Below are 14,508 nucleotides of genomic sequence, written 5' to 3'. Positions count from 1 at the left end.
AATTTTAGAGTAGACACAATCAGGGCAATTTTCCCTTTTAAACCGTCAGCCACAGGTGGCAAAGTGAACATAGCACTTGGTGGGTCTGACATCAGGAAGATTAGAATTAAAATTCATCCGCATACAATTACTAGCTGTCTGGCCCTAGGCAAGTCACTTTGTCTGAGTTTTCTTATCTGTAAAATGGGACTAATTATAGCACCTACCCTCCCCCCCCCCTCCCCCCCAGGTTGTTAGGAGGATCAAATGAGGTAATAAATTATACAGTGTTTAACACAATGCCTGGCACAGAGTAAGCCCTACATAAATCTTAGCTATTATTAAACAATATTCCAATATCAGATTGTTGCTTTCTGTAGAGAACAATAATCTTGCTTTCTGTAATGGAAATCATTCTTACATTCTGAGAATATCAAATTTAATCCTATTCTCATCACAATTTCAGTTCTTTTGCTGAGGGATGATAGTAGTCCTTTCTCACTTCAAAATCCTATGTCCCCGATGAAAACTCTTCAGATCTATGTTTTTTTGTACATCTTCAACTTTAATAAATACTCCGTATTCCCAAAACTTTTGCACAGTCATATTTCTTTCCTCTCCACTCTTCTCCCTTCCAAGTCTAATCTTGGCTTTGAAATGTGGCATAGTAAATATTGTATGTTTATCATGGTATATATAATTAATTTCAAGCAAGTTTTCTTTAAGGAAATATTTTCATCATTGGTTAATTGCAATCATTTAGTTGGATATAAAAGATATGCTTTACAAAATACTTGACTTCTTTGAGATAAATACTTGTTTCCCTCCTTACAGAATTGGTTTCATCTTGGTGGTTAATGACTCTGACGATGTTGATGGGATGCAGGATGCTGGAGTGGCCATTCTTAGAGCATATAATTATGTTGCACAAGATGTGGATGATTTTCATGCCTTCCAGACTTTGATATCAGTAGGTTTTCATTTAAGATGGTAATGTTTATTGGCTAACATATGTTTTTTTAAAAGGATACTATAGTTCTTGAATGAGAAATGAAAAGTATTACTTTTCTGAAATTACATATAAAGAAATTTTTTTCATAGAAATGCACACATTTGCCACTCTTTTTTCCTCAGTGAAGGAATTGTAAGGTCATAGTTTTAGAAATCTAGTTCAACATCCACATTTTACAGGTGAGAAAATTATGAATTGCACCTCTCCCCTACATTAAAAAAAAAAAAACCCTTACCTTCTGTCTTTGTAACAACTCTTAAGACAGAAGGGCAAGGACCAGGCAAGTGATGGTGATCCTATGGCATTGGTGCCAAAGATGGCACACAGAGTGCTCTTTGGACATGTAGCCCTCCCCCCACCCCCCAACCAACCCCCAACCAACCCCACCCCCACCCCCAACAGTTCACTACTAGAAAGGCAGAGGGACTCAGAACTGCTCCCTGTTAAGGGTAAGTTTTTGGTTGAGACTGAATAAAATTTTAGTGGTTGCCAGGGATTTTAATTCTAAAACCCAATGAAATACTTGAAATCAGAATGGGATTTTATGGTGGTTTATTTACAATAGAAGGAAGAAATTAAGAATGAGGGAGAGAGAGAAAGGGGAAAAATTCTGCTCTGCTCTGGGGAGTTCAGAGGTCTCAGCCAAGGGGCCTTCCCAGAAGATTAAATCTAGCTTGACTTCCAGCCATGAGGCCTCCTCCAAGACGAGGGGCCTCTTTGGAGGCTGGTGCCTTCAGAAAGGTCAAGGGAAAGGGAATTCAGCCTTAACACTCACCATGTGGTCACCTAAGGAAAGCAGTCTGAGGTCTCACGCTGCAGCTCCTCCAGACCAAGTACCACCGCCAAAGCCGCAAAAGTCTGCAAAAGCCCTCTCACAGGAAGTGACATGAAATATAAAGGCCATTCTTTACATCACTTCCTATGTCTCACATGTACCAATGGTGTCTTAAACTTGGCTTAGGACAGCTCAGGGGGTCAGTGTTCTGATTTGTCACTTGCTAGCACACACGAGTCATAGACCATCCTCCCCCACAATTAATCCTTAAGTGGGGATGTATACATTCCTGGTTGCTAAAATTCTAAAGACTAAGCAGGGTGGAGTAAATCTAAAATTCACATCCCTTCCCCCTCTCCACTGTGTGGGATGATGTTTTTTTTCACATTCCCTGTCCCCTGCCCAGAAGCCAGTGGGAGTGCCCAGTGGGTAAGGTGGGCAGCTCACAGGCAGGAGAGCTGGAGAGCTGGAGGGGAGCAGAGAGCTTGAATCATTCCCCTCCCTCTCTCTACACTCTCTGAGGACACTCTTCACTTCATATGCTCCTCCACCCAGCAGCCCAATGGGAACTCTTTCTTCCTCTCCTGTGTGTGGTAATGAGGGCACGGCAGGGTACACCCAGCACTTGGTGGGGAGAGGGGCACAGTACATGGTCTCTGATGGGGCAGGCACAGCTCTTGGTCTGGTAGGTGGGGTGGGGGTGGGCCCTAGTACTATATCCCTAAAAGGTTTACCATCAGTGGGCTAGGCAAACAAGGTTAAGTGACTTGACCAGGGTCACATAGCTACTTCAGATTTGACCCTAGGTACTCCTGACTCCAGCCCTGGTGTTCATCTACTGTGCTATCTAGCTGCTCCAGGACCTTTATGAAGGTGCGTGTATCTACTTACCCATCTGTAAGATATGGTATCATACTTTTTTTCTGGAGGAAATAAAAACTGCTAATCATACTTAATTGTTGGCAAATTTGGTGGTGGCATTCTGTGTCTTTAAAAGCAAAGATGTTGAGATCAGAAACATTTAGTTCTATAAATTATACATTTTGATAAATATCAAAGTACATGATGTAAAAAAGATAAAATGCTGCTAGTTAGGGATTTATCTGGCAATCTGAATACTTACTGAATTAGCAAAATGACATGTGATAAGCAATTTTCAAATTCAACACAGTAAATATTTGGGTGCATTCTAAGTGCTTGGGCTATAAAGAGAGAAAATAAATAACTTCTGCCCTCAAGGAACTGATTTATAACTAGGTATCTTATGCAGATATTATCATTTTTCTTTATATGTTTATATTTTAGTGGCTAATTACCTTGTTAGAACAAGGATTTGTTCTCTCATACTGGCTTTCCTCAGTTTCCTGGCATTTTAGACATAATACCAAATGTATATAATTGCTTATTATACACACACACATATACACACACACATATATAAAACCATATTTGTGATTTGTTCTCCATCTTTTCATTTTTTCTCATTCTAAGTCTCCAAAAGGCATCAGTAACTATTGTTTATAGTTTAGCAGTAACTTAATTGGGACATGTCTATAGTATATAAACCATTATTTTGGATTTTCTGTTATCTCATTTAAGTATTATGGTAGTTTAATTATTAATTAATTACAGATTCTTTAAAATTAGTTTAGCATTGGGGCAGGTAGATGGTTTAGCAGATTGAAAGTTAGGCCTAGAGATTGGAGGTCCTGGATTCAAATGTGACCTAAGATACTACCTGGTTGTGTGACCCTAGGGAAGTCACTTAACTTTGATTGCTTAGCCTTTATCACTCTTCTGTCTTGGAACGAAGACTTAGTGTTAATTCTAAAACAGAATGTAAGGGTTTAAAAAAAATTAGTTAAGCATTGCTACTTAAAAAGTTCCTAAAATGAATAATTTATAATTTCTCCTAATACCATACTTGAAAGTTTTTTTACGTAAGAGTTTGATCTATCTTTTCTTAAAGGGACAAGTATGGTTTTAATCTACAGAAAAATCTAATTGGCAGATAGGCCAATTTTTTTATGCCTCCATGTTTTGTTGGGATTTACATAATTTTTTCTACACAGCAGTATCCATAAGTTGAAATGTGCCATTTCGGAAATTTTCAGTGTTTAGCCTAAAGAAGGAACCCTTATAGAAATTGGGAGAAAGGAGAATTATGCTTAATTAATAACCCCAAAATTGATCACTCTAGTGGCTCAGTGGATAGAGCTCCAGGCCTTGAGATGGGAAGTCAGGTTAAGTCAGTTAACCACCATTGCCTAGTCCTTTTTGCTCTTCTGCCTCATTTTTTTTTAAAGTATTGATTCTAAGATGGAATTTAATGGTTTTAAATTTTAAAAAGGAGGGAAGACACCTCAATTTCATTCTATACCAGTGAATGAAAATTGGCCTGAGAATGGCATTTTATCTTGGCTGTATATTTTTAAACTTTAAAAACTATACTTTTTTTCTCCTCAGATATATAACAAGGTAAAAACTGGAGAAAAGGTTAAAGTCGAACATGTTGTTGGGGTTCTGCAGAAGAAATATCCATACGTAGAATTGAATAGTATTTTGGGAATTGATTCTGCCTATGATCAAAATCGCAAGGTAAAAGATATATTGATATTTCTCATTTGACTTATTTTCTCTTTTCCCTTTCATTATATGGAAGATAGAAAACTTGATTATTTTTCAGAATTTGTATGCAGCTAAATGCAATATTAAATGTAACTTTTAGCCTTATGAAGAAAAAAGAACATTCTAATTTAGCTGACACCGGGAACAATATTGTTTGATTATTAAATGGGAAAAAATTCAATTTGGTGCCAATTCACAGGTAATTTGCTTCGTATATACATATTATAAAATCTTCTGCATAGTTCTCTATTGAATATTTCAGTAAAAATTTAAACACATAGTTTGGTTAAAAATTAGCACAGAAGGATTATAGAATTTGATGGACTTAAGCTAAATTTACTATTTTGGGGATGATGCAGTCTTAGTCTAAGAATGAATCTTAGGGAGGGAGGAGGAGGGGGCAAGGAGGAAGGAAGATAAGTAAACTATCAAAATAACTAAAAGAATTAAAGTTATGAGGGAGCATTATTTGTTTAAAGTTATTAATTTTCATTTAGTAATTCAACAAACATTTTAAATCACCTGCAATGTGTAAAGCATTGTGCTAATGCTAGGGGCAATAAGAACTACCATTTATGTCAATATAGATCAATGTCTATATTGCAATTTGTAGCTATAAAACATATATTATACATGCTTATGTATGTATAATATATATTTTATATGTTTCTAATCATTTGATTCTAACGTTTGATCTCCTGTGAACTACTAGATACTACAGATATTATTGCCCCTCTTTTACAGATAGGGAAAGTTGGACTTAGCAGAATTAAGTGATTTTTGCCTACTGCCTTATAAGTAGTAAAATCAGAGGTATAGTTTGAACCCTGGTCTCTGCTCAATTCTGGTAATCTATATGTATATATTGTATCATTCTGCCTTCATATATAATTGAATTCAAAAGGGAAGAAGAGCTCCCTCAAGGAATTTACATTCTCTTGGATCTTTACAAAATTCATTCATTTTTCAGGTGGTTTTGAATGATAATATTGGCAGAGAAGTTCGATGTCCAAGAAATAGAAAAACAAAATACTTAGGTATTTCTTATTAGTGAAACAAAAACGTGTGTAATATCATGTCAGTATATTTTCCTATTTTTTTTATTATAAAGATATTTTATTTTACCAATAACATGTAATAAATTTCGGCATAAGTTTTCTAAAGTTATTTAATCTAAGCTGTCTCCCTCCCTCCCTTACCTCCCCTTTTTCAGAGCTGGCAAGCAATTTTTTCTGGGTTATACATATAATATCTTGGAAAACATTTCCATGTTGATTATTTTTTTCCTTTTGTCTCACAAAAGCCTAAAGCTTTCTTGTTCTTTTGTAGGAAGGAAGAGCTTATTATGAGCAGACGGGGGTGGGTCCTTTGCCAGTTGTACTATTTAATGGCATGCCATATGAAAAGGATCAACTGGATCCTGATGAACTGGAAACAGTAACAATGCATAAAATCTTGGAGACTACAAGCATTTTCCAAAGAGCTGTGTACTTGGTATGTAAAGAATTGTATTTGGGTGGAGTCCCCCCAACCCCCAATTCTCTCTTGAGTGTTCTCTTACCAGTTTCTGTAGTTAACCATAAAATTCTTCAAGCAATAGAGCAGTGGTTCTCAACCTTTCTAATGCCGTGACCCCGCAATACAGTTCCTCATGTTGCAGTGACCCCAAACCAAAAAATTATTTTGGTGGCTACTTCAAAATTGTAATTTTGCTACAGTGATGATTCGGAATGTAAATACCTGATATGCATTATGTATTCTCATTGCTACAAATTGAGAGGTTGAGAACCGCTGCAATAGAGCTTTACAGGCCTCAGAAGCACTGTTTTTAGATTCCTAGCAGGGTGGCTGTTATTTATCTCCTCAGAACCTTTCATTAATAATGTTGAATTTTAAATGGCAAATTCTATGGAATTTGGCATTAGTTAGCACTAAAAATATTAGCTTTTTTGAAGGGTATTTTTTTCTGTTCAGTGCAAGCCTTTTGATTTAAAATAATTACTTTGAAATTAGTAAGTAAAAATTAAAAGTAAAATTGATAAAATGAGTGGTTGATATAAGAGTATTTTAGAAGTGCTTACTTATTGTGTTCAAGAATAAAATGTTGACAAATGAAATCTGTGGACTTCACCAGATCCAAGTAGAACAGATAAAATTTTGGTAAATATGTTCTATCTCTTAGAACTTCCTCTTTGTACTTATAATTCAATGTATTTAATCAAACAATTACTTTCTTATTTTTAGGTACTGCTTTCAAGGTGAAAGCATAAGCTCATAATTCTTTCCTGAGTGATATTTGTTTTAGTTGCTATAAATGTTAGACATCTAACCTCAAGTAATAATCTTAATTCTATTTATCATTGCTTTAAGGGAGCACAATAAAGTATTTGGAACTTTTCAGATATTCATCCTTTAATTTTGTATGTGTGTATATCATATTCACATGCACATACAAACACATGCCCACATGCTGTCATGCTCTGCAACACAGATTCATGTATGTACACATGTAGACACACATGCATGTGCACAGCCCCAATCAGTTCTGTGGAACATGAAATGTTCAGAAGAAATAATTTTTTTCTAAGATATTTGAGTTATTATTTAGAATGATCCCTTTAAATCTCCTCTAATTGTTGTGCTGTTTCTTCACTTTTTCTTGTGAAAAATTTGGGTCAGGCTTATTTTAATTTGGATTAGCTTATCTGAAATGATGAGCCCAAGGTATGTGTCCTTGCACTCTATCCTGCAAAAGTTCATTTAGCCTTGGATAAGAAAAAAAAAATTAAAACCCTTACCTTCCGTCTTGGAATCAATACTGTGTATTGGCTCCAAGGTAGAAGAGTGGTAAGGGCTAGGCAGTGAGTGTTAAGTGACTTCATCAGGGCCACACAGCTGGGAAGTGTCTGAGGCCAGATTTGAACCCAGGACCTCCTGTTTCAACCTGGCTCTCAATCCACTGAGCTACCCAGCTGTCCCCAAGAAAAATTTTTTAATAAGAGAGTAGGTCCAAATTTACAGCTTGTGCTTTTAACTATGCTACTTCAAGAATTTGTTCTTGGTATTGGACTAAGTAGATAGAAATAGAACTTACCAAAGGAGAAGGCTAAAATAGATTATTTCTCATACCTGTATGTATATTTGGATTTGTATTATTCTTTTTTAAAAAAGATTATTAGTCATAAAATATGTTAATTTTTTAAAACCTTGCAAACCTTGTTAAGGCTATAGAATCCTACTTTTTGAGATTTTCATTAGTGAACATAATTACTGTAATCAGTTAATAAGATATGTATAGAAAGGAAGAAGAAACTATATTTAGAAGCAGAAATTAATTTAGTCATTCTTTTTCTCTTTAAAAAAAAGGCTTTTGCTAGAGAATCTTTTCTCCAAAGATAATACATTGACAATACAGTTCATTCCAAGTCTTTAAAAAGTAGAAGACTAAGATTGCAGTTCAACAGCTGGTGCTTTGGCTCTCCCCTTCAGAGAAAACCTAAAAAACTCTACTTTCTTTTAAATTCCTTTAACTTCATTTTAGTCCAATTCATGGACTTAACTATGGTAGGGGTCAACTACTACTCAATAGAACTTTTCTACATTGTGGAGTTTGTATCTACAATGTTATAATCTAGAGGGAGTTTACATATATAATTTTGCCATCTTTGACTTTCTTATGAACCTATTATAACAGCAATACTTTAATTGGTCTTTATCTTTCCTTTAGGGTGAACTGTCTCATGATCAAGATGTGGTTGAATATGTCATGAACCAGCCAAATGTTGTTCCACGAATCAACTCTAGAATTTTGACAGCTGAGCGACAGTATCTGGACTTAACAGCAACTAGTAAGGGGCATCTTCTTAAGCAATTCTAGAATGAGAGCCAGTTTTAGAATCTTAATTTTATTAAACTGAGGATCTTTTTAGTTAAGTGGAAGTGATGTTTATTGTTGCATCTCTAAAACTGTAAGAGTATTATCTATGTCTGAAAGCAGGAAGCAAGTTTCTCCCCTTCCTCTTTCCCCCATTTCCTGCAAATCTGAGGAAGCCATTTTTAAAAACTTTTAAATTTCAATGATTTTGCTTTTGTGTTTTCCCCTTTTCTTGGTACACTCCTGCTTCTCAAGCTGCCAAAAAAAGAAACAGTTATAGAATTAAAGTCCTTGGAAAAGAGTTGACTTGGAAAATATTTTCAGAAATATCCCATGCTGTAAGTGCCAATTAATGGAGTTATTCATAAAGAACAATATATAATGTTGACTTCCCTAAAAGTCAAAATATAAGGGATGCCTTTTCTTTACCTTCTTTTTTCCTTTACCTGTCATTCTGAGGCACAGAGCTCTGCTTCTCTTACACTGAGAAGCTCAGAAAATCTAAACTTGGTACATTCAACTCAAATATCTGTTAGGAACTGACTTTAAACCTAGCGTCCTTGGCTTCTTCCTTGGTCAGAGATCCAAATAGATTCAGTTTGATAGACCTATAGTGAAAGCAACTTCTTCATGTTACGGAAAGAAAATACACAGGTATAAGATGATTTTTGTGTTTTTCTACCTCTTATTCTTTACACAACTTAAGATTTCTCTTTATAAGAGCAAAGTACAATTTTCAGGCTTATACTAAATTAATGAAACAGTAAAAAAAAAAAATAAGCCTAGCGTTTCTGGCCATTTCTTGTGCCTGTATTCTAATCTCCTATTAGAAATGTTGTGTACCAAGGAGGCAGGATATGATGTGGATGCTTCTACCACATGGGTTAAGGTTTTTTTCCATCAAAGAATAATAAGAAAATTGAACTTGTGGTCTACAGCGAAGGAGTCACTGGAAAAGGTATAGAGACCCAGGTAAATTTTATAGGAAGATCAGTTTACCTCTTCCTTATCTTGTAGTAGCTGGAGGTCAGGAATAGCTAATTCTGGAAAGTTTATTTTCTGTCTGGGAGCTGCTTCCAATCCTATCATAATATGGTTATAACATTACAAATGCAAAGGAATAATATTTTTGAAAAGTAAATCTTTCTACTTCACTAAACACAGGTGGACAAAAAATGTCTTAGAGACATCATGAAAGAAAACCTTTGATATTTTAACTGCAAAAACTTACATAGTCCCTGACTGCTTAATTTCTTTTCCCATTTGAATTAGTTTATTTAGTCTATTTAGAGTATCATTCCTTGGTTACAATAATTACATTATTTCCCTCCATCCCCTCCATCCACCCTTCCCTCAGCCAACGCACAATTTCAATGGGTATTACTTGTGTCCTTAATCAGAACCTATTTCCATGTTGTTGTTTGCACTAGGATGTTCATTTAGAGTCTACATCCCTAATCATATCCCTTCGATCCATGTATTCAAGCAGTTGTTTTTCTTCAATGTTTTTACTCCCACAGTTTTTCCTCTGAATGTGGATAGTGGTTTTTCTCATAGATTCCTCCAAGTTGTTCAGAGTCATTGCATTGCCACTAATGGAGAATTCCTTTAAGTTCGATTGTACCACAGTGTATCAGTCTCTGTGTACAATGTTCTCCTGGTTCTGTTCCTTTCGCTCTGCATCACTTCCTGGAAGTTGTTCCAGTCTCCATGGAATTCCTCCACTTTATTATTCCTTTGAGCACAATAGTATTCCATCACCAACATATACCACAATTTGTTCAGCCATTCCCCAATTGAAGGGCATGCCTTCATTTTCCAATTTTTTGCCACCACAGAGAGCACAGCTATGAATATTTTTGTACGTGTCTTTTCCCTTATTATCTCTTTGGGGTACAAACCCAGCAGTGCCATGGCTGGATCAAAGGGTAAACAGACAGTCTTTTAGCACCCTTTGGGCATAGTTCCAAACTGCCCTCCAGAATGATTGGATCAATTCACAACTCCACCAGGAATGAATTAATGTCCCGACTTTGCCACATCCCCTCCAACATTTATTACTTTCCTTTGCTGTTATGTTAGCCAATCTGGTAGGTGTGAGGTGATACCTCAGAGTTGTTTTGATTTGAATTTCTCTGATTATAAGAGATTTAGAACACTTTTTCATGTGCTTATTAATAGTTTTGATTTTCTTAACTGAAAATTGCCTATTCATGTCCCTTGCCCATTTATCAATTGGAGAATGGTTTGATTTTTTTTGTACAATTGGTTTAGCTCTTTATAAATTTGAGTAATTTAGACCTTTGTCAGAGGTTTTTGTAGTGAAGATTGTTTCACAATTTGTTGCTTCCCTTCTAATTTTGGTTGCATTACTTTTGTTTGTACAAAACCTTTTTAATTTGATGTAATCAAAATTATTGATTTTACATTTTGTGATTTTTTTTTTCTAGCTCTTGCTTGGTTTTAAAGTCTTTCCTTTCCCAAAGATCTGACAAGTATACTCTTCTGTGTTCACCTAATTTACTTATAGTTTCCTTCTTTATATTCAGGTCATTCACCCATTCTGAGTTTATCTTGGTTTAGGGTGTGAGATCTTGATCCAAACCTAATCTCTCCCACACTGTCTTCCAATTTTCCCAGCAGTTTTCATCAAATAGTGGGTTTTGGTCCCCAAAACTGGGATCTTTGGGCTTATCATAGACTGTCTTGCTGAGGTCATTTACTGCAAGTCTATTCCACTGATCCTCCTTTCTGTCTCTTAGCCAGTACTAAATTGCTTTGATGACCACTGCTTTATAGTATAGTTTGAGATCTGGGACTGCAAGTCCTCCTTCCTTCACATTTTTTTAATGATTTCCCTGGATATCCTTCATCTTTTGTTCTTCCAAATGAACTTTTATGTTTTTTCCTAAGTCATTAAAAAAGTTTTTCGGTAGTTCAATGGGTATGGCACTAAATAAGTAAATTAATTTGGGTAGGATTGTCATTTTTATTATGTTAGCTTGTCCCAACCATAAGCAATCATTGTATTTCCAATTGTTTAGATCTAGTTTTAATTGTGTGAAGCGTGTTTTGTAGTTGTGTTCATATAGTTCCTGTGTTTGTCTCGGCAACTTTAAATTGTTTTCTGTTGCCTAATTCACTTCATTCATTCTCATTTTGATGCTAAATTTACTGAGAGTTTTAAAAGGAAGATTGGTGATTTCTCAAATACACTGCTCTTTTGTGTGTGTTTTGGGAAAGAGGAAGATTTCTTTCAGAGCTCATAGCAGTGAATGTTCCATTTTCCTATTAAAAGGTAGAATGCTCTACTATATGCATGGATAGGCATTGTATCAAATAAACATAAGAATAGGCTTTTAGATTCAGGCTTGATTGACTGGTTTCTGCCTTGTATTTGACTAGTCAGTTTTGTCATTATTAAAATATGACAAATTTAGTGCTACTCTTCACTTATCTAGTAGTGCTTAATGTCCACTGAAGTTTGGGCCTTACAATTTTATGTAAGTTTGAAGCTTGAAAGGGAATCAACATTTTAAGATGGAAGATAAAGATTTTTTGAAAATAAAGGAAAAAAGGGAGCCAGTTAGGTGTCTCAGTAAATGGAGAGCCAGTTAGAGTTGGGAGGTCCTGGGTTCAAATATAGCCCTTCTTAGCTGGGTGACCCTAGGCAAGTCATTTAACCTCAATTACCTAAGCCTTACAACTCTTTTGCCTTGTTATCAATACTTAGTACTGATTCTAAGACAGAAGATAGGTGTTTTAAAAAGAAAGAAAAGAAAAAAGAAAGAAAGCCAACCTAAGAGTTTTTTTTTTTTTAAACCCTTACCTTCGGTGTTGGAGTCAATATTGTGTATTGGCTCCAAGGCAGAAGAGTGGTAAGGGCTAGGCAATGGGGGTCAAGTGACTTGCCCAGGGTCACACAGCTAGGAAGTGGCTGAGGTCAGATTTGAACCAAGGACCTCTCGTCTCTAGGCCTGGCTCTCAATCCACTGAGCTACCCAGCTGCCCCCCAACCCAAGAGTTTTGAATGCATTATCCTCTGTACTCCACTTCTGCTTCTGAAACTCCCTATTCAGAAAATGACTGACAATGAAATGATATCAGATTTCTGAACTAGTAATATTATAATAGAATTTTGTACTATAAGAATGATAAAATTGTAACTTTCAGTTTAATGCAAAATACAGTAAAACTTGTTCATTCATTTGTTCAACATAGCATATCAAAAGGCTAAAACAAAGTCCTTGACCTCAAAGAGCTTGTGTTTTATGGGGGCCATTAGTTACCTTCTCATTCCTTATTAAATGAATGAGTCCATAATTTTAGGCTTTCCTTAATTTAACCTGTCTTATTTATGAGGCATATTGTGTTTCCTAATAGACTTTCTTATAGAGTAAGATAACTTCTGGATGCAGAAGCCTAGGGAAAGAAAGAACAAAAGATTCCTGCAAAAGTTCCTAATTCCTATAGAGGAAAATTGAGCTATTGCATATCTTTTCAGTTTCAAAGTGGGATCTACCAGAGGAATTCACCTGGTTAGGTACTATGGAGAATAGTCATGATTATTTGGGAAGAGCCAAGCTAAATACTGATTGGTGGTGAGTTGAGAAAGAAGGGAGAATGTGTTTGTTTTTACTGAGTTAGGGTAGTAAGATAGGTTAAAAGAAAAAGATCATTTGGGAGAGTGTGCTTGATTGGACATATTATTGATTAGAGAAGGTAGGCAGATTTATTAGTTAATAGAAGAACTTGTAGAATTTGCGTAGTCTCACATTTCCAGTTATTCATTCAGCCCATCTAATTGTCTCACAGCAATTAGTTCTATAATCTCTTCTTAAATGATGTCACCAATTCTATTCTTCCCATTCATTTGTCCATCTAACATACTGCAATCAAATTAATCTTCTTGGGACACTAATTTCCTCAACTGTTTTATGCCCTTGTTACAAACCTCTCTCTGATCCTCACTGTTTAAAGTCTTTTTCTTCCCCCCTCTCCTTTCATATATTTATGTATTTGTGTGTGTATATATATTTACATATATATGATATGTTTTATTTTATATACATAGTGTTTAATTTTATCTTAAAAATAAAGCACCCTGAGAAGGTAGAGACCATTTTATATGCAGGTTATATATATCTCATATCAAGTAAACACTAAAATCCTTTTAAGTTAAAGAAAGACTATTATATCAAGTTACTTAATAGTATTAGCATTATAAGAACTATTTACATGTGACATAAGAATATAAATCTTTTATTTCTTCCTCTTCAGATAACTTTTTTGTGGATGATTTTGCTAGATTTTCTCTTTTGGATTCACAAGATAAGACTGCAGCTGTAGCCAACAGTATGACCTATTTGACAAAGAAAGGTAATCTTTTGCATCTTATCTTTGATTCATTATATTTTTGGTAATTGTCACAGTTCAGTTTTTATCATCTCTGAGAAAGATGCTATGATATTTTATTTGGTAATATTTCAAATTGTACCTTTTAGTTTGATATAAAAATTGGTTGGTGAATTGAAATTTAATTGATTCATTATTGTAGGACATAATCTATTTCCCAGAATTTTTGCGAGATACTCAGTCCAATTTGTAATTATTGTTTATGCTTTTTAGGTCAAATTATTTTTTTCACTGATACTTGACTTTAGGAAAATAATCATCTTTCCTTTTGGGGAAGTTTCTTTTAAGATCTTGTTATAATGCCTTTTCACAGTTCTAAATATCAGCTGGAAAAGGTAATTTTGTCCCTTCTGAATTCTTTTCAGTGAGAAAACTTGATTTTCAAAGTATGTATATTTAAGTTCAGGAATCTAAATACCATCTGGTTCCCCAAAGAAACACATTCTTTGGATTGGAATAGTGGGACTTAACTACCAAATATAGGAATTTCTGAGGCCCTCTCCCAACTAATTTTGTATCCAAAGAATTATTTAAGATTCTTTTTCTTGAATTGTACTTTGATATTATTTTTCAAAGTGAAGTTTCATTCTCTCCAACTGATTTACTTTTTTCCTATTGTCCAGGAATGTCTTCCAAGGAGATCTATGGTAACTCACAATTTCAGAACTCCCTTATTTAAGTATCTTGTATCTTTTCTGGATACATACATTATGAGGATGCCCTCATAATGGGAATTTACTGACACTTTATAATGAGGGCCCTGGAACCTGTGAGTAACAACAGCTTTATAGCAGTACAATTAAATTGTTGAAATTGATGTAATTT

At 35.1% G+C, this 14,508-nt stretch overlaps 1 protein-coding gene across 4 annotated transcripts in view; it reads left to right on the top strand.

Annotated features, from left to right (window-relative positions):
- UGGT1 (UDP-glucose glycoprotein glucosyltransferase 1) overlaps positions 1-14,508 on the top strand; it is a 120,561-nt gene that overhangs the window by 64,361 nt on the left and 41,692 nt on the right. For 3 of the 4 annotated variants that reach the window (XM_007493975.3, XM_007493976.3, XM_056793696.1), the window contains exons 16-21: positions 814-949; positions 4,233-4,364; positions 5,724-5,888; positions 8,122-8,242; positions 13,549-13,647; positions 14,307-14,330. In XM_007493975.3, the coding sequence (XP_007494037.2) occupies positions 814-949; positions 4,233-4,364; positions 5,724-5,888; positions 8,122-8,242; positions 13,549-13,647; positions 14,307-14,330 (677 nt within the window). The remainder of the gene's footprint in view (positions 1-813; positions 950-4,232; positions 4,365-5,723; positions 5,889-8,121; positions 8,243-13,548; positions 13,648-14,306; positions 14,331-14,508) is intronic. The other variant, XM_016433564.2, reaches the window with a different exon arrangement.

Source organism: Monodelphis domestica, chromosome 4 (genome assembly GCF_027887165.1).
Source record: "Monodelphis domestica isolate mMonDom1 chromosome 4, mMonDom1.pri, whole genome shotgun sequence".
Classification (NCBI taxonomy): Eukaryota; Metazoa; Chordata; class Mammalia; order Didelphimorphia; family Didelphidae; genus Monodelphis; species Monodelphis domestica.
Note: the sequence above shows the minus strand (reverse complement) of the source record. Positions and strands in the feature narration are given on the sequence as shown.